The sequence below is a fragment of the Solanum stenotomum genome, chromosome 3, assembly GCF_019186545.1.
Source record: "Solanum stenotomum isolate F172 chromosome 3, ASM1918654v1, whole genome shotgun sequence".
Lineage (NCBI taxonomy): Eukaryota > Viridiplantae > Streptophyta > Magnoliopsida > Solanales > Solanaceae > Solanum > Solanum stenotomum.
The window spans coordinates 18,685-38,701 of record NC_064284.1 but is presented as its reverse complement, the minus strand read 5'-3'; the positions used below and the strand labels follow the sequence as shown (position 1 = coordinate 38,701).

Below are 20,017 nucleotides of genomic sequence, written 5' to 3'. Positions count from 1 at the left end.
GTGATTGTTGGGTTCGAAAGTAATTAGTGCGTCATGCGGAAGCTTACAATTGCAAATCATATGATTAACAAATCAGACGACAAATAAAAGTATACTAAAGACATATTATTAATTAATATAGTTTGGTCCAACGACCTACATATTATAAAACTAGTATTGAAAAACATAAATATGTTTAGGAGAAAATCTCCCCATAAACAAAACTCTTTTAACGACTATATTGTGGATGCTATTGTTTTATGCTATGAGAATATGAATCTTCAATTTATAGATCTCCAAACTTTTCCTCTAAGGAAAGAATAACCCAGATATTGAAGAAAAATATATTTTCCTTTTATGAAAAGTAAAAATATTTATGATAATGTTTTGTCTTTTCTTTTAGGAAAAAATAAACTTCAAATAAGGTAAAAAAAATTAGGGCAAAACCCCAACAAATCTCCCATTTTGACTGAATTTTCTTGACAAAACTTGATCCGTCTTCTTCATATGCTTGATAATCTCTTTCTTCATACAATCTTCATGTATCACTGCTACTAACCATGATTTAAAATTGATATGAGTTAAAAATTGGAACCATGTGTTAAAAGTTATGAGGATGGTTGAAAGTGGAGTTCATGCGTTAAAAGTAATATGCATGAGTTGAAAGTGGAGCTCATGCGTTAAAAGTAAAATGCATGAGTTAAAAGTAGAGCTCATGCGTTAAAAGTAAAGATACATGAGTTAAAAATGGAGCTCAAACATTAAAGTTTGCAGGAGTTGGAAGTTGGAGCCCATGCTTAAAAGTAAGCATGAGTTGAAAAATAATTTTGTTCTAAGGGATGGAGCAGCAGAATATTGTTGAAAATATATTTAAAAAATTTCTCCACATGTAGTAGCACAAAAATCTTCATTATCATCACTTTGATTGCAAATTGATTTGAAATCACTTGAACCTATCTTCAATATTGAACCATTTGATCTTTGAACTATGTGCTCTGATACCACTTATTGGGTTCGAAAGTGATTAGGGCATCATGCGAAAGCTTACAATTGCAAAACATATGGTTAACAAATCAGACGACAAATAAAAGTATATTAAAGACTTATTATTAACATAGTTTTGTCCAACGACCTACATATTATAAAACTAATATTGAAAAACATAAATATGTTTATGAGAAAATCTCTCCATAAACAAAACTCTTTTAACGATTACATTGTGGATGTTATTGTTTTATGCTATGAGAATATGAATTTTCAATTTATAGATCTCCAATTTTTTCCTCAAAGGAAAGAATAACTCAGATTTGGAAAAAAAATATATTGAAAAACATTTATGGTAATGTTTTGTCTTTTCTTTTAGTAAAATATAAAATTCAAATAAGATATCAAAAATAGGGCAAAACCCTAACAGGGATTACATGGGTGAAGGGAAGGAGACTGCAAATGCTGAAATTGAAAATCAACCAGTAAGGTGATATAATAATACCACATCTATATGAATTGATTGATTTATTGACAGCAATGGGCCAAGCACAGAGAAAATCGAAAGGACTATTTAAAGGGAGCTGCATTGCAATCCAAGCTATTGAAAGTATTGGAAGGGAGATGTAATATCTAAGAACATGATTATGCTAACCAACTAAATGCTCATTCCACGAGTATCATTATGGTTCATGAGGATGACGACAATTTCTTATACTATGAATCTTGCATTCGGGGATTTTTCCACATGAAAAAGATTATGGTCGTTGATGACACACTTTTATATGGTAAATATGAGGGTGTCTTATTGTTTATTGTTGTGTTGTAGGATACAGAAAATCATATTATCTAATTGCATTTATGTGGTGAACAAAGTGTGTGATGCATCTTGGACCTCGTTCTTCAAGAAGCTAAAGTCTATAATGATCGATGAACCAGAATTGTAAATCATCTCTAATATGCATATGAGCATAGCCAAGGATATTTTTAAGCTTTATCAGCAAGCTCCTCATGAACTTTGCATAAGGCATCTTGGTGAAAACCGCCACATCGAATGCACCAATTTCATATTTTGCTCTTCTTTTTATATTACAATATCACTTGGTCATAGCTACCACTCACAAATGTTAGTAAAAGAATTAAAATTCACACACAATGTATACATTTATGATACTAAAAATATATTTTATATTAAATCCAACATTATAATTTTAGCATAATAGAGCAATATCACGCTAGTTAATCATCCAATAATATGACAAAACACTTATAATTGAATGACACTGGCTTAAAAGCTTCCGATCACAAAGAAGATTAGAGCAAGAGAATCGTCCAATCCACATTCATGTATCAATAGCGAAAGGGGTAATTGGAGAAATTTTAAAAAATAAAATATTAAGTAACATATGTTTCTCGAAACCACATAAATATGCACAGCTGCATTCCTACTCAAGAGGTTACACTTGAGTAGCCGCACTGAAGCTCATCTTCACTTATCATCGCATTCTACGTGTGTCTGAACCTCTATCTGGCTAAATCTCTGTAAGTTTTTGCTTCTCATACCATTGAGTTTCACAAGCTTACTCAGGATACATGCCATGGCAACCTTTGATCCCAAGTTAGAGAGCCCTCTAGACATGCAGATTGCACCACCCAGGAGCATTAGCATATTTGGCACCAGATTGTTTGATGGCTCTTTTCTTTGTTCCCTAGCATTGCATTCACGTGACACTCCACCACAATAGTCACTACTCGTGCAGATTTCTGGATTGATTAAGCCCCTTGTGTGGTCCAAGGTGTCTAACCCAAGTGGAACCTTCATTTGAAGAGGGTGGGAAAGGAGTTAGGAAAGGGAAGATCAAAAATTTTGTCAAGCAGCACGTTATACATTATTCTACTCATATTGGGAAGGCTAATTAATCCACGTAGGCAATAGTAGGAGCACGTTATCCTTGTACTTTCTTATCATTTTAGGAGGGAGGGAGGCCATTGAAGTAAAAAGGGAGAAAAATGACTTCGATAAGGAAAATGCTTCTGTTACGGTCACTGCCAGATTTGTGTCTTTTATCATTTATTTTACTTAACTTTCCATTTCCTAACAAAAAGAATAGTGAAAGTCCCACAATTAAGAACTTTAAAAGAAGCATAGCTCCCACCTTTTGAATTAACGTAACGGCACTCACACCTGAAGTCAATTGAGAATGGTGGTCAACGGCTGAGTATTGGCGAAGTGCATCATCCATTTTACAAACATAGCTCCATATGCCTTTTGCAAAGGCTAATTTTGCCATTTCAACGTTAAGACCAGCATCTTCTTGGTGTACCATTTGGATCTCACAGGCATTCCTACCAGAAACTGAAGGAAAATTCACAATGAAACAACTCAGTACTGCACCATCCTAGATTCCTAAAAGTACTACAGAAAACCATAATATTTTACTTTTATTCCTAGAAACCTGATAGAATTACAAAAAAAATCACAAAATGAGTCATGATTCCAACTATGTATATGCTGTCATGAGATGCTTAAATCAGTTTTTTTCACACAAGGAAAAAAAATAACAAGGAACAAATCAAAAACCTACCTTTCTTGATTCTCCAACCAGATCTAAAGAGCCTAACCCTGACATACTTCTTCCTTCTTTGTGCCAAAGGATATTCACATTCCTACTAGCAGTAAAACACCAAAATTTAGCATACATAAACTAAGATATGTAACAGGAAAAATTGAAACAAGAACAGATACAATTATGAGTTGGGACACATGAATGATGAAAACTTATGTGAGAACACTAAACGCTTCTTCCTTCTTATCTCTTTTACTTTTTTAGGTTTGTGTGGGGGGTGGGGTGAGGGTGGGGTGGGGGGTATCATCCAATTGAAAGAATTCTAAACAAGTTCTAACTGCAATATTTATTTAACAGAAGACATTGCACCATTGAGAAAGATATCTCTCTAGAGTTATGTTGGGAGAGTCAGTTCTATGAGAGCTTGATGTCCACTCAATGTCAAACTTTATTAAGTACTACCTTGGTAAAACAGTAGAAGGATCCATCATTGCCTTCCCACACTCTCCATGCTAATATGTACTCTCTGGGAGTCAATAAAGGAAACTTTTTTATCATGAGTCCAATTTCAGTTCCACTGCTTGAATCCACCTGCAACTGCTTATGCTCAATCAAGGTTTTGTCCCAAATTTTCCGGAAATCATTGTCCATGTAAAAATCTCTTATCATCTCAACAGAGCAATTTTCAAATACAGTGACACTTAGATATTTAAGAGGCGCATCCTGCAGAACAGAAGAGATCAAACATGGGTATCATCACCTCAGTACTGATACAGATAGTAGTAACTTTTTTCGATAAGTTAGACAACGATAAGAATTACTAAATAAATACATTTAAAATAAGGCAATCTAGATACTTTGTATCACTTCGGATAATAAAATAGCATTAAACAGAAGGTGAAACCAAGAATCATTTATTGCACAGCTGTAGATACAAGTGCTCGTGCTTATGAAAATGCATGCTCATACAGGCTTGCAAGTTTTGTATTCTGTTCTTTGACCCCATTCAGTCACTTTAGATCCTTTATAAGTATCAATGGGAGCTCTGCCTACAGTTGGTTACTCCATTTTCTTTTAAGAGCTTCAAAGGTAAATAAGTACATTAGCAAAAGGTGAAAGAAGTCACTTTTGTGATTAATAGTTCACCTAATGGACACACTTCTTCTGTTTCTTTACAAGCCCAGCTTATTGATAGGTTCAGACATGAGGCATAAATATGCTATTCTGAATTCTGAGAAAATAGGCAATTCAGCAAGTCCCTAAGAGATAAAAGCAGAGACCGCTATAATATTAAAAACACAGTACATAAAGAGATAATCGGAGCAAGCACCTTCAGTTTACAACACTGTGCACAGTAGGAAAAACGATCTGTTCTCCGGTTAATGACATCTTCCCATTTCTCGTTAGCTTGAAATTTCTTATTTACGACATCAATCAAATTCTTCAGATCTAGATCAGATATCACTGTAGTGATCCTGAGAATAATAAATGAGATATTAGGATGCTTAGGGACTAACAAATACAGCCACATTTGCAAGTTAAAAGCAACTGAAGACAAGGCTCACATAGGAGAACCATATCTACTACTAGAGCATGGAAATTCTTCATATACTGCAATAGTGAGCCCAACTCACAAGGAGTCCTACCAATATGTCGCTCTTCAAGACGAGACATCTAATCATCTATTTCAAGTTCGAAGAGCCTGGGTACACCTGACAATAAACCAAAAAAATAAAATGCTAAATATTTAGTTGAAAGAAATCTTTATTTCCTCAAAAGGATAATACAAATTATTTTCATAACCATGAACCCTGCAACCTGAACTGATCCTTGGTGCAACCCCAGCTCAACTGGGAAGTGCTCCAAGTCTCTTCTCATCGTTCTAACCCGAGTTTTGGCTCCATCATACACGTCCTTTATCGCCCTAATGTAAGCCACTGGAACACCTCTGCTTCCAAGCTTCTCCAAATGACTTCTCTCTAGGACTTTGTCGTAAGCCTTTTCAAAACCAATGAATACCACATGTAAGTCACTCTTCCTTTCCCAATATTTCTTCACCAGTCTCCTCACAAGATGGATGGCTTTTGTAGTCGATAGCCTCGGCAAGAATACAAATTGGTTCTCAAAAATTGACACATCTCGCCTCACCCTCATCTGCTCGATTCTTTCCCAAACTTTTTTAGTTTGGCCGAGCAACTTGATACCCATGCAATTGTTACAATTTGGATATCACTCTTGTTCTTGTACAACAGAACCATTGTACTCCACCTCCACCTCCACTCCTCGGGCATTTTTGTTATCTTAAAAATTGACATTAAACAAACTATTTAACCACATCATACTTGTCTACTCATGTCTATGTTTTTCCAAAACTCCATCGGACTCTCATCTAGTCTGGTCGCTCTTCCCCTGCACTAACTACTATAAGCGCGCTTAACCTCCTCAACCTTAATACATCCACAGTACCCAAAATCTCGATATCTCTCAGAGTGCTCCAAATCACCTAACACAATGTCTCTATTCCCTTCTTCGTTCAATAGTTTGTAGAAGTAAGTTTGTCATCTTTGTTTAATAAGGATCTCTTCTAGCAACACCATGTCTTCTTCATCCTTGATACACTTCACTTGATTTAGGTCTCGGGCCTTCTCTCTAGCCTTCGCGAGCCTTTACAGTTTTCTTATCTCAGCCTCTGTCTCCTAGTTCAGCATATAGTTGTTTGAAAATTGTCGTCTTTACTACTTTAACCACTAACTTAGCCTCCGTTTTCGTTGCCTTATAGATTTCCTCCTCGTCCGTCATTTTACCAACTTTGCATAAGCAATTGTTTTGCTTCCACTTAGCCTTGAACTTCTCCATTCCACCACCAACCCCCTCCCGAGTTACCCCTCAACACCTATAGTACCTCTCTAGATGCTTCCCTAATGCAACTAGTTGTCTTATCCCCCATGTTGTACGCATCTCCAGAACTCCTCCAAGCCCCCATCGTCATCAACTTCTCTCTCATTTACGGAGAGAGGGCAGGGGTCAAGCTACCTCATTGATTACTTAGTCGAAAATTAATCTTTTTCCTACTTGCTCGCTCAATCCAAGTCCATCACCAAAAGCTTATGTCGGGTAGTAAGATTCTCACTTGGGATAATCTTACCGTCCTTACAAAGGCCTCTATTACCCTTTCTCAAGAGTAAGTAATCTGTCTGAGTTTTAGCTAGAAGGAAAAGACAAATGGCAGAAAGAAATCATCTTTTGTTCTGCCAAATCAATAGCCCAGGATTTTGGTTTCTTCTTTCTTCCTGAAAATGAAAAAGAAACCATTCGCACTCTCATGACTTAATGGACAACTTTCAAACGGTTCAAAGGAAAATTTTGCATGAGTCTGCATAATCTCGAATGTTATTAATTTTGGTACATAGACCAAATAATACAATACAAGCAAAAGTTTTAACATTCATAGAGTCCTTGGACTCGTTTAGAAATCATCCTTTGTTCTAGGCCTATTAGAACTACAAGATGCTCTTAGCTGATCTTTATAGGCAAAAAAGCACAACTTTCAAATGGTTCAAAGGAAAATTCTATTAGTCTGTATAATCTCAAATGTTATCAATTCTGGTACATCGATCAAATAATACCATGCAAGCAAAAGTTCCAACATTCATAGAGTCCTTGGACTCGTTTAGAAATCATCCTTTGTTCTAGGCCTATTAGAACCAGAAGATGCTCTTAGCTAATCTTCATAGGCAAAAATGGACAACTTTCAAACAGTTCAAAGGAAAATTTTGTATGAGACTGCATAATCTCGAATGTTATCAATTCAGGTACATAGACCAATTAATACAATGCAAGTAAAAGTTCCAACATTCATTGAGTCCTTGGACTCGTTTAGAAATCATCCTTTGTTCTAGGCCTATTAGAACTAGAAGATGCTCTTAGCTGATCTTCATAGGCAAAAGAGTAGCTAAGCTACTTAAGTGATGCCCAAGTCTAATTATTCTTTAGAAAATTTATATAGTTTGCAATCCAACTTGAATTGTTCACCGGCCAGGTGTCATAGTTGTACTTGTAAGAACATACAAGAACCAAAAACCATTTGACTCAACAAGTGGCAAGCGTAGAGAGGACTACAATCAACCATTGAGTCGGTCAAGGCCAATAGACTAAGGATTCGTTAGACCACTCGAAAGCAACACCCAGAACCCGCCTTACTCACACTAGACAACAAGAACATAGAGGATCCATCCGAGGAAGTTTAAAGTGTACAAAAAAAAGACAACTCAAATGACGATTATGCCCCGAGATATAAAAGTAAAGGAAAGAGAATAAGGGAAGGTGCCAAGTAGCAAGAGAATAAGGGAAGGTGCCAAGTAGTTGATTGCACATTACTACGGCAAGGAATAAGACATCTGGAGAAGGGATGCCAAAAAATGGCTTCTATTTCATCTGGAGCAAAGTCAATAGTATTCTCAATACCCTTTCTCTCTCCTACTTCCTAGGAGAGCGAAGCCCAGCTTTTCCGGTTACTCCCACCGGAATCAACCCTTTTCTTTCAAGCCAACAATAATCACCCACTGTGATTATTGATAAACCACTCTCTGATAGAATGGAGGAAAATCGAATCTATTTCAACGCAGGTTTTAAGTCTTTCGATATCACCAGATGGGATAATGACAAAGGCGAATGGTACGAATGGGTAGAGAGAAGCAGAAAGATAATGCACAAATTTTCTATGAGTAGGAAGGTGACAGAATGGATCTGCCAATGCTTAAGAGAAGCATCCAAGGAGAAAAAGAAGGAGACAAGAAGATGGAGAATGGCTGAGCATGAGTCAAAGCACTACTGCACAAGAAAGCATAATATACATGGGAGGTTCATAAACATCATAACGTTATATAGATGGGGAAGGTCTGGAATTATAATACCAGAGTTGGCATTGAATGCTGGGTGGTTGGACATTGCTTTGAAGATTGACATATTCATTAAATGTTAGCAGGTAAAGGTGAAACTACCTAGCACTAGGGTGGTCTTGGATTACCCCTACGCTACTCCTATTCAAGATAGTAAATGGCAATCCAGGAATTTACGCAATGCAGAGATAAAAAATATGAGGGGCACTGTAGAAATCCTAGATAAAATAGGAGCACAGGAAGGCGACCTTTTATCTAGATGTCTAGTAGGTTTTGTAGTGAGAAGCCTACAGAGAGGCCAACTCTAGCAGATTTAAGAAGATGGTCGTCTTCCAACTGGAAGAACGTCTTCGGAATGAACATAAACGAGCTGAATGATGAGAGATTTCTGTTTGAGTTTCCAAACAAAAACATGGCAGAGCAGATTATACAGGGCCAGTAGAGATGGAACACGTGCAGCCTTCATCTCGAATGGTGGACACCAACAACCGACTGTATTTCTAAGTCTGCTTCTGTTAAAGAAACATGGATCAGAGCAGTGGGAATCCCCTGCACCTATGGTCAAAGAAGGTCTTCCAAGAGATAGGCGAGATCTGTGGAGGTTGGGTGGCTACGGAGGAGGAAACAAAGCTGAAAAATCATATGAAGTGGGCGAGGATCCAGGTTGCAAACGATGGTAGCAAAATCCCGAAAGAGGTGGCTGTGTCGTGGAACGACATAAAATTCTACTTTCAAATCTGGCCGGAATGTCCGCCAAGATTTGAAATTATGCTGGAAAACGATAAGGGGAAAGATGACACCTTTTACCTAGTCCAGCGATTTAACCAAAGGGTTTTAGGGGAGAGGATCTGTGATATTGATAGCGAATCCCATCAACTTAGGGACTTTCCAACACTGCAGCACGTGGCCCCTGCAAATAAAGTCACGATGTCAGCTCGTGAAGGGCACGTGAGCCATTTAAATGATAGTTAGGGGACTAAATGATAAAGACAAGAGGAGATTGGTGAATAGTATGATATGGGGGTGGAAGGCAGACATCATATGTCTTCAAGAAACAAAACTAGAAGGCAATGTTATAGAGGTAGCCAAACAGGTCTGGGGAGGCAGATGGATCAGACAAGCATACCTAGAGTCCAGCGGAACAAGAGGGGGGATTTTAATGATGTGGGATGAGAGTGCTTGGAAGGGAGAAATTCTAGAAATAGGGGCATACTCTATCACCTGTAAATTTGAGTCTCAAACAGAAGACTTCAAATGTCACATTACAGGAGTGTATGCTCCCAATTGTTACAAGGAAAGAAGATTAGTGTGGGAAGAAGTGGGTGCTGTAAGAGGTTTGGTGGAAGGGCCATGGGAAGTTTGTGGGGATTTCAATGCAGTTACATACATATCTGAGAAGAAGAATTGTATGAGCAGAACAAAGGGGATGAAGGAATTCTCAGACTTTATTAAAGACATGAAACTAGTTGATCTACAACTAGAGGATGGTACATACACCTGGTTCAAAGGGGATCAACATGAAGCAGCCTCCAGGATTGACAGAATACTAATTTCCAAGGACTGGGATGACAAGTTTCAAAATCTAAAACAGATTCCTCTCCAAAGGCTGAACTCTATCATATACCAATAGCTTTACTTGGGGATTCTTGGGAAAGGAACAAAGGCTATTTCAAATTTGAAAATTGATGGTTGAAAGTTGAGGGTTTCATTGATACAATTAGGGAGTGGTGGTCATCTTTCAACTTCACTGGAAGACCTGACTATATATTGGCATGCAAACTAAGAGCTTTGAAGAGCAAACTCAAAGAATGGAGGAAAGGGGAAGAGGAAAACTTGACCATTCAGAGGAAGAAACAGTTGGAATAGATGGCTAACTTAGATGCTGACAGGAAGGGTAGAACTCTCACTATTGAAGAATCTGCATTAAAAGATGAGTTGTTGCTGAAGTATGAAGAGTTGATTAAGAAGGAGGAAATATCCTGAAGGCAAAAATCAAGGGCTCTTTGGCTGAAAGAAGGTGATAAGAATACTAAGTTCTTTCACAAGACTGCAAATGCACACAGAAGATATAACAACATTGACCAGCTTGTAATACAAGGAGAAGTGACTCAAGAGCCAAACATAATTAGTAAGGAGATTGTTGATTACTACACTAGGCTATAAGAGGAAACTACTCAGTGGAGACCCAGGTATCAAAATGTACAATGCCCAGTTATAACAGAAGAAGAAAAACAGATGCTTCAGAGTAATTTTGAGGAAAGTGAAGTTCTAAGGTGTGTAAAGTTATGTGCAGTTGATAAAGCAGCAGGTCCAGATGGCTTTACTATGGGGTTCTTCATTACATGTTGGGATGTGGTTAAGCAAAACATCATGGATACTTTCCAAAACTTCTATGAGCAAGAAGTATTTGAGATGAGCTTTAATGCAACATTCATAGCCTTTATACCCAAGAAGAAAGGTGCCAAGGAGTTGAGAGATTTTAGGCCAATTAGCCTAATTGGCAGTATATACAAACTGATCTCTAAAGTCTTGACTGAGAGACTGAAAAGGGTGGTAGACAAGTTGATAGACTCAAAACAAATGACATTTATTAAAGGGAGGCAGATAATGGATGCAGTTTTGATTGCAAATGAAGCTATAGATTCAAGAAATAAGCAAAAGAAACCTGGGGTAGGTACTATGTAAGTTGGATATAGAAAAAGCTTATGATCATGTTAACTAGAAGTACCTACTGAAGATACTGGAAATGATGGGTTTTGGGCAAAAGTGGCTGAATTGGGCGAAATATTGTATCTCAACAGTTAGCTTCTCAATTCTCATCAATGGTAATCTTGCAAGATTCTTCCAAACACAAAGAGGACTCAGACAAGGTGATCCCTTGTCCCTTTTTTTTTGTTCCTGATCACTATGGAAGGCTTAAATAACATGATAAAGACAGCAAACATGAGAGGGTGGTTAAGGGGTTTTGAGGTGGCTAGAGAAGATACTGAGAGCTTGGAAGTTACACACTTACTATATGCATATGACACTTTGATATTTTGTGATGCCGAGGAGGAACAACTTAAATACCTAAGAGTGATTCTAGTCCTATTTGAAGGTATATCTGGGCTACATATTAACTGGGGAAAGAGTGTGATGTACCCTATTAATGAGGTGAACAATATGAGAGGGTTAGTTTCAATCTTGGGAGGTGAAATAGGAGCACTACCAACTACTTACTTGGGAATGCCTTAAGGAGCCAATTCTAAATCCATAGAAATATGGAACATTGTTATTGAGAAGTGTGAGAAGAAACTAGCCAAGTGGAAGACACAATATTTATCCATGGGTGGTAGACTGACCCTAATCAACTCAGTACTTGATGCCTTACCAACCTATATGATGTCCCTCTTTCCTATTCCAGGAGGGGTCATCAAGAGGTTGGATAGCATCAGGAGAAAATTCTTGCGGCACGTTAACAAGGAGAAAAAAAGCTTTCACTTGGTAAAATGAAAGGAGGTAGTGACTGGAAAAAAGAATGGAGGGATGGGGATAAAGAATCTACAAATCCAAAGCAAGGCCCTAAGTATGAAATGGTTATGGAAGTATGCAAATAATAACCAGTTGTTGTGGAGGAAGGTGATTGGAGCCAAATATGAGGAGGAGGACAACTGGATTACCAGAGAAGTGACCACTCTTTATGGAGTTAGCCTTTGGAGGTCCATCAGGAGTCTGCGGAATGAAGTTAAAAACAACTCAAAGATAAAAGTTTTGGATGGAAAACCAGATTTTGGAAAGATAACTGGCATGAGAGTGGTAACATGGAAATACTTTTCCCAGACATTTACAACCTAGTTTTGTCCCAACAAAGTACCATAGCAGAGATATAGTCCCCACAAGGATGAAATTTCATTTTCAGAAGACATTGTGAGGATGTTCTATGGTGGACAAGTGATGGCAGGGGAGAATTCAAAGTCAACAAAGCCTACAAGATGATGGACCAAACAAACCAGCAGGGTACAAAATGGCCTTGGAAACAAATTTGGAAGAGTAGGATACCTCACAAAGTTTCATGCTTTGTTTGGTTAATGGCTAAGAAAGCAGTCCTTACTCAGGACAATGTCATGAAGAGGGGATAACCTTGTGCTCCAGATGTTTCCTATGTGGTGAAACAAATGAGACTGTCAACCATCTATTTTTACATTGCAGGTTCACCCGACAATTGTGGTGAATTTTTATCAACCTGAAAGGCATTCCCTGGACCATGCCTAGGGAAGTGACTGGGGCCTTAATGAGCTGGGAGGGAGAAGGGGTCCATGCAAAAGACAAAAGTAGATGGAGAATTATCCCTAGTGCTATATGGTGGACTATCTGGAAAGAGAGGAATTCAAGATGTTTTGAGAGCTTAGTGAACAGTGTGCAAAAAGTTAAGCTTAACTGCAAGATCCAAAGAAGTCTATACCTGCGGATGGAAAAAGAGATTCTACGTGAACATTTCTAACAGTGATTTCTCCTCCAACAATCAAGTAACTAGCACTGGTTATTCTAGCAAGAGCTCTTACTCTATCATCACTAGTATCATCAACTCCAATTATAGTAGTGGGAATGTCTTCACCTCTAGATATTGCATTAACAGTTTCTATTGCATCAACGGTGGAAATGGAGAGTAGGCTCAAAATATAATAGCTTGAACTGCTTAGGCACTTTGCACATAAGTAAGCAGTAGAAACGCAAGAAAATAAGATGTGAAACCTATAGAGACGTAGCCTAAGACTTTCTTCTCCAACTCACTCAATCGATAGGTTGAGGCAATCAACTAGAAATCGACCAAAATGGCCTATCAAGCCTTAGAAGTCAAAGCATGTATCACATATCATCATGCATTGCTTATTAGTTGTAGTAGTTGCATAGGAAACATAAAGCATATAGTACTTTTTTCCATTGTCATGCATCAAATGGTTGCCTCTCCTCTCTCGAGCCTTTTCTCACTCTCTCAAGCCTTTTCTCACTAGGCCACGATTGATAGTCGTTCGACCTGGGAAAGTGCAACCGCCCATCAAAAAGATCAACTCTTCTTTCTTATAATCTCACTCTCAATCCTCGTTTTATTTGAGCACAATTGGTTGCTCACAATTTGAATTTATTATTGCAAGGAAAGAACGAGCTTCAATCTTACAATTCTTACCCCCAATTTTTGTACTCACATTTTGGCAACTCTCTTTGTTGCACACTTGCACTTTTTTTTTTTTTTTTTTTTTTTTTTGCACTATTTTATTTCTCACTTGATAACTCACTTCTTGGTTGATGAGCACTCATCTTTTACTTGATTACACATACATGTCAAATCTGTTATTTTGTTATGGAAGGACCTAGTGAGATATTTCTCATCTACTTCATTCTAGAGGTTCTAGAATTTTGCTTCTACTACTCTTTTGACTATTTAAGATTCTTCATGAAATATCTTAATTAAATATTAATGAGGTTGGTGATGAATTTCTGATATAATACTTACCAATGAACATAAAATTTATTCCGAAAATGACATGGTACAGGCTACTACGTCTTTCTTTTTCCAAACAATAAGAAGAAATTATTTTACTTTTTTACTATGGAGCTTCTACAGTTGTGGACAAACCTACCTATATTAGAAGAAAAAATACCTTACATCAGAAGGAGCAGAGGGAGCGACATCAGGATGCCCATTGGATTGGGCATGTGGATTCTCAGCAGATCGTTCTCTAAATCCGAAGACGACGGATAGGAAAGACAAGGCAAATGGAAGGCGAGAGTTCAGCAAATGACATGTCAGTATGATCACTATGACCGCCAGGGTATACCCGTAAGTACACGAAGACAACGACCATCCGTTTCCTCCTCGATCCATCTTCTCTTTCCAAAGTTCTGACACTAATGGTGAAGGCCAAATCGCAGTGCACATTCTCTGTGTTTGCTATATGCAACTGGTCAGCCTATAAATTTTCGTCCTCCTTGGATTTGGAATCCAGCACTCCTAGGATTTCTTCAGCATCGCCCTTCCACAACTACCGTTCTATCGCTAGGGGTTCACCTAAATGAGAAAGTTTGGCCTTCACCCTACAAACTGGATAAACCCATCCTCACGGTGATCCATACATCGTCCCCTCTTTTATTTTGGGGGAATTTCCCAATATTCTTATTTTTATTTATTTTTGGTTTCTCACAGGTTCCCTCATTTGAGATGATAAGCCCACATTTGCCAAGTCCGGAGCCCAATTATGTCAAGATTATTATTTTTTTTGTAAAAATTAGGCAAATGACATAGTATAAGAAAGAAACTACTTCTTTTCCCTATTCTTTCATTAATTATCAAAAATCCCTTTTTTTAGTGTTTTTCGGATACATAATATAGCAGTGTGGATACTTAATATAGCAGCGCGGATACTTAAAATTATTAAGTTGTTAGCAACACGGATACTTAATTAACGGGCGGATGCATAATATAGCAGCGCGGATACTTTAATTAATAATGGGCGGATACTTAAATTATTAAGTTGTTAGCAACACGGATACTTAATTAATGGGCGGATACATAATATAGCAGCGCGGATACTTTAATTAATAACGGGCGGATACTTAAACTAATAAAGTATCCGGTTAAGTTGAATTGGGGAAAAATAAGTGATTTTTGTATTTTAGTAAAAGAGTATGAAAATATTGAGAATAGGTAAAGAAGTGTTGTGTATTTAAGTAATTTTTCCTATTTTTTTTGTATTCTGAGATATGCTATAAATATTATCATAGTTTATTGGGGCAATTGAGTTTAACATTATATAAAAAAAATTAATTAACAAATTTTTATTTCATTTACTTTTCATGTGATTTAATATTAAAAAATTATCAATTGAAAAATATTTGTTCTCAATTGAATCTGTTAGAAGTGGTGTTTGTTGCGAGACACGATCAAAATTTTGATCACCTCAATATTTGATTGCCCCAAAAAGTTATTAATTTAACTACAATTTGGCTTTGAAAAGATGAAAATATTAAGTTCCACTTTTTTTGTTCGTAAATGAGAAGAATAACAAATCATTATTCTCACATCTTCCCAACATTTTTTTTGTTGATAGTCTTGTGAGTTGCACGTGTTTTTTAGTATCCCTTAATTTTTTGACAATACTTGGAGGATATTTTCTGCCAAAAAGATATTTTAAGGATGTAATTCAAGTTTGAAATATAGTTTAAGGATGCTTTGGGTCATAAACTTTCAAATTATTAGTCTTTAGACACTCGGTTCTCTAGTGATTTCAAATTTCTATTTACTTTTTTTATAATTTTAACTAATTTAGCATATATGTTTTGCACGTGCGTATTGCGTTAATTAATAAAATAAATAAAAATATTATATATGTAAGTTGTATCGTTGAGTACATAAACTTTGAAATATTGCATAAACATGTACTAAGCAGTATATTTGAGTTACAAAATAAATATTTAAAAAAACGTTCTAGAAAATGATCAGTGTTGATCTGATTTAAATACCTTAGTACATGGATACTTATTTAAAAATATATAAACAAATTAATATCAACGACTTTGAAATAAATTGAAAATTTGTTATTTTAATCTTCAATCTTCAATCTTCAATCTTCCTATAACTTCTCATCCTTTTTAACTAATAAAATATAATATTATTTTTATAGGTTTTAGAGTCCACTATCAATATCATAACTAGTGAATTTATCCGCACTTCGCGTGAAATAAATGATTGTTTGATAAATTTGTTTTTAATTAAAAAATCAAAACTTATTTTTACTACTATAATTCTTTTAAGAATTTTTTAATATTAAAAAATTATTAATTGTTTTAATTTTCGTTCATCACCTAAATATACATGAATATATTTTAACCAAAATAAACTATCAATAACCAAATTTGTATTTGATAAAATTTGACATGATAACTTTCAAACAAAGTGTGATTTTTACAATAAAATTAGAAATCGATTTGGTAGGAAAAGAAGAAATTGCTGATATTTAGATGAGTCGAAAACATTATAAAAATGTAAATGACAACTATTTATTGAGTTCTTCTTTCATCCATATGTTAAAGCCTTTTCAAATGCTAAATAATGTGCTATTTATTTTCATTATCATTAAGCCTCTTAGATAACATACTTACAGTATAACATAAGAAATAGAGAAAACACATAACCCCCCTTCCGAACTTGATCGGATAACTTACTTTAGCACTTAAATTACAGTGACGTTTAAATACCTCCTTAACATTTTTGAAGTGAATTAAATGCAAACCTAAGGGATGACGTGACAAAGAGAGTGAGTTCACTCACCTAATAGCGTGTGAAGGAGTTAAAAAAGGAAATTTTTTTTATAAAATCATACACATGTCATTTTTTATAGGTCCATATATAATTATATTTTAAATATTATTTTCATAATGTATTAACTTTTATTAAACTATATGAATTTTCCTGTTGGCCATAAAACTTTTAATTTTTTTCTCTTCATTTTATTATCTTTCCCAATAAGCTTCTTCTCCATTGAAGAATCCTTTTTTCCTCCATCTTCATCTTCAACTCTATCAACTACTTCAATTTCACCATCTTTAGTTATCCACAAAATTCAACACCAACATCTTATTATTGACGTCAATTCCACACCTATAAATTTTGTTGATTTTCATCGGAGCTAAAAAAACTTGTTGGTTCACCAAATAAGACGAAGAAAGGAAGAGAAACAGGATGTGTGGTGGAGCTCATTGGAAAATATGACGAGGAAAACAATGAACATTTGAGAGCTAGAAATGGTGAAGAAGAAGGAAGAAGAAAGAAGTGAATTAAGGGGGGGTGGGGGCTGGGTATGGGGGGAAAATAAAAAGGGGGTGAGTATGGGGGAATAAAAATGGATTCCTATTTTAAATTTTAATTTTAGAAATTGCATTTGTAATTAATTACTTAGTGTAATTTAATTTTAAGAAGTGTTAAAAATTTTTTTGTGAAAATAATTAATAAAAAAATTAATCAATGATGTGGTGCTGACATGGCTATGTTGTGGCACTTACATGGCTATGATGTGATAAGTGAGAGTGGTATAATAATCTCATGGTGATTTTTCATTCACTTAAAAAATGATAAGGGGTATTTTAACGCCTGTGTAGTTTAAGTACTAAAGTAAGTTATCCAAACAAGTTCAGTGATTTTTTTTTTATGTATTTTCTCTAAGAAATAAATAAAGTATCAATATGCCAACATCTTTTTTATTGTCCACCTGACATTCGATAAATAAAATAAAGTACAAAATAAATAATTTTTAATCATTTTTTTGCTCTTCACTTTATTTTTAGTTTTGTTATTTATTTCTGCGGTCAACAAATCAATTATTAATGGCAATTCTTATTGACATCACTATTAACACATACTCCCCCTGTCCCTATTTACTTGTCCGTTTTTCCTTTTATAGTTGTTCCCTAATTACTTGTCCATTTTTGACAAATTAAGAAAGAATATTTTTTTTACCTATTTTACCCTCAATTAAATGATTAATTACTTTGAAAAATGTAGAACTTTTCATCCGCTTCATAATTAATAGGGGTAAAATGGTAAACTCATTATGTCATTAATTGGTTTCTTAATAGGTGTGTCAATTCAAAAGTAGACAAGTAATTAGGGACAGAGGGAGTACATGTTATTACATCACATAATACTCTCGCTTAGGGGTTAATATCTAAGGTATAGTGCTCGTGGTTCGGGGCTTAGGGCCCGCGGGTTAGGGTTTAGGGTTTAGTGTTAGGGTTAGGGTTAGGGTTAGGGTTAGGGTTTAGGGTTGAATTTATATTTATTTTTTTTGAGGGGTCAGGGTTTGGGGTTTCGAATTTCGGGTTTCGTATCTAGGGCTTAGGGGTTAATATCTAGGGTATAGCGCTCGTGGTTCGGGGTTTAGGGCCCGCGGGTGAGGTTTTAGGGTCTAGGGTCTAGGGTTAGGGTTAGGGTTGAATTTTTTTTATTTTTTTGAGTGGTCGGTGTTTGGGGTTTCAGATTTTGGGTTTTGTATCTAGGGCTTAGGGGTTAATATTTAGGGTATAGCGCTCGCGATTTGGGGTTTAGGTCCTGCGAGTTAGGGTTTAGGGTCTAGGGTTAGGGTTTAGGGTTGAATTGTTTTTTTGAGGGGTCAGGGTTTGGGTTTTCAGATTTTGGGTTTCGTATCTAGGGTATAGCACTTGCGGTTCGGTGTTTGGGGATTGCGGGTTAGGGTTAGGGTTTAAGGTTGATTTTTTTTTAGGGGTCGGGGTTTGGAGTTTTGATTTTGAGTTTTGTATCTAAGGCTTATGGGTTAATATCAAGGGTATAGCGCTCGCGGTTCAAGGTTTGGGGACCGCGGGTTAGGGTTTAGGGTTGAATTTTTTTTCCCGAGGGATTGGGGTTTTGGGGTTTTGAATTTTGGGTTTCGTATCTAGGGCTTAAGGGTTAATATCTAGGGTATATCGCTCGCGGTTCGGGCTTTGGGGCCCGCGGGTTATGGTTTAGGGTTTAGGGTTAGGGTTTAGGGTTGAATTTTTTTTAGGGTTCGGGGTTTGTGGTTTTAGATTTTGGGTTTCGTATCTAGGGCTTAGGGGTTAATATCTAGGGTATAGCGCTCATGGTTCGAGGATTGGGGCCCGCGGGTTAGGGTTTAGGGTTTTGGGTTTTGGGTTAGGGTTAGAGTTAGGGTAGGGTTTAGGGTTGAATTTTTTTTATTTTTTTTGAGGTTTCGGGATTTGGGGTTTCAGATTTCGGGTTTCGTATCTAGGGCTTAGGAGTTAATATCTAGGGTACAGCGCTCGCAGTTCGGGGTTTGGGGCCCGTGGGTTAGGGTTTAGGGTTTGAGTTTAGGGTTGAATTTTTTTTATATTTTTTTTAGGGGTTGGGTTTTGGATTTCGAGTTTCGTATCTAGGGCTTAGGGGATAATATCTATGGTATAGCGCTCGCGGTTCGGGGTTTGGGGCCCGCGGGTTAAAGTTTAGGGTTAGGGTTAGGGTTTAGGGTTGAACTTTTTTTAATTTTTTTTAGGGGTCGAGGTTTGGGGTTTCAGATTTTGGGTTTCGTATCTAGGGTATAGCACTCGCGATTCGGGGTTTGGGGCTCACAGGTTAGGGTTTAGGGTTACGATTAGGGTTAGGGTTAGTGTTTTGGGTTGAATTTTTTTTAATTTTTTTTAGGGGTTGGGGTTTGGGCTTTCAGATTTCGGGTTTCATATCTAGGGCTTAAGGGTTAATATCTAGTGTATAACACTCGCGGTTCGGGGTTTGGGGCCCACGGGTTAGAGTTTAGGGTTTAAGGTTAGGGTTAGGGTTTAGGGTTTAATTTTTTTTTTGAGAGGTCGGGGTTTATGGTTTCGGATTTCAGGTTTTGTATCTTGGGCTTAGGGATTAATATCTAAGGTATAGCACTCACGGTTCGGGGTTTGGGGACCGTTGGTTAGGGTTTAGGGTTGATTTTTTTTCATTTTTTGGAGGTTGGGGGTTGGGGTTTCGGATTTCGGGTTTCGTATCTAGGGCTTAGGGGTTAATATCTCGGGTATAGCGCTCGCGGTTTGGGGTATGGACGCATAGGTTAGGGCTTAGGGTTAGAGTTTATG

General features: G+C 36.7%; 1 protein-coding gene across 3 annotated transcripts; it reads right to left on the bottom strand.

The window, feature by feature from the left end:
• Nucleotides 1-2,351: 2,351 nt before the first annotated feature.
• LOC125858456 (uncharacterized) lies at nt 2,352-14,583 on the bottom strand. 3 transcript variants are annotated; one of them, XM_049538239.1, is made up of 6 exons: nt 14,068-14,583; nt 4,861-5,005; nt 3,993-4,253; nt 3,549-3,630; nt 3,120-3,319; nt 2,352-2,779 (listed from the first exon to the last, which is right to left on the bottom strand). In XM_049538239.1, exons 1-6 carry the CDS (start codon nt 14,343-14,345, stop codon nt 2,453-2,455), a joined length of 1,293 nt encoding a protein of 430 aa, XP_049394196.1. In that variant the 5' UTR covers nt 14,346-14,583; the 3' UTR covers nt 2,352-2,452. The 3 variants fall into 3 exon arrangements, with proteins under 3 accessions (XP_049394196.1, XP_049394198.1, XP_049394197.1); XM_049538241.1 differs by having other exon boundaries at nt 14,073-14,555; XM_049538240.1 differs by lacking the exon at nt 4,861-5,005 and having other exon boundaries at nt 14,073-14,556.
• Nucleotides 14,584-20,017: the final 5,434 nt, after the last annotated feature.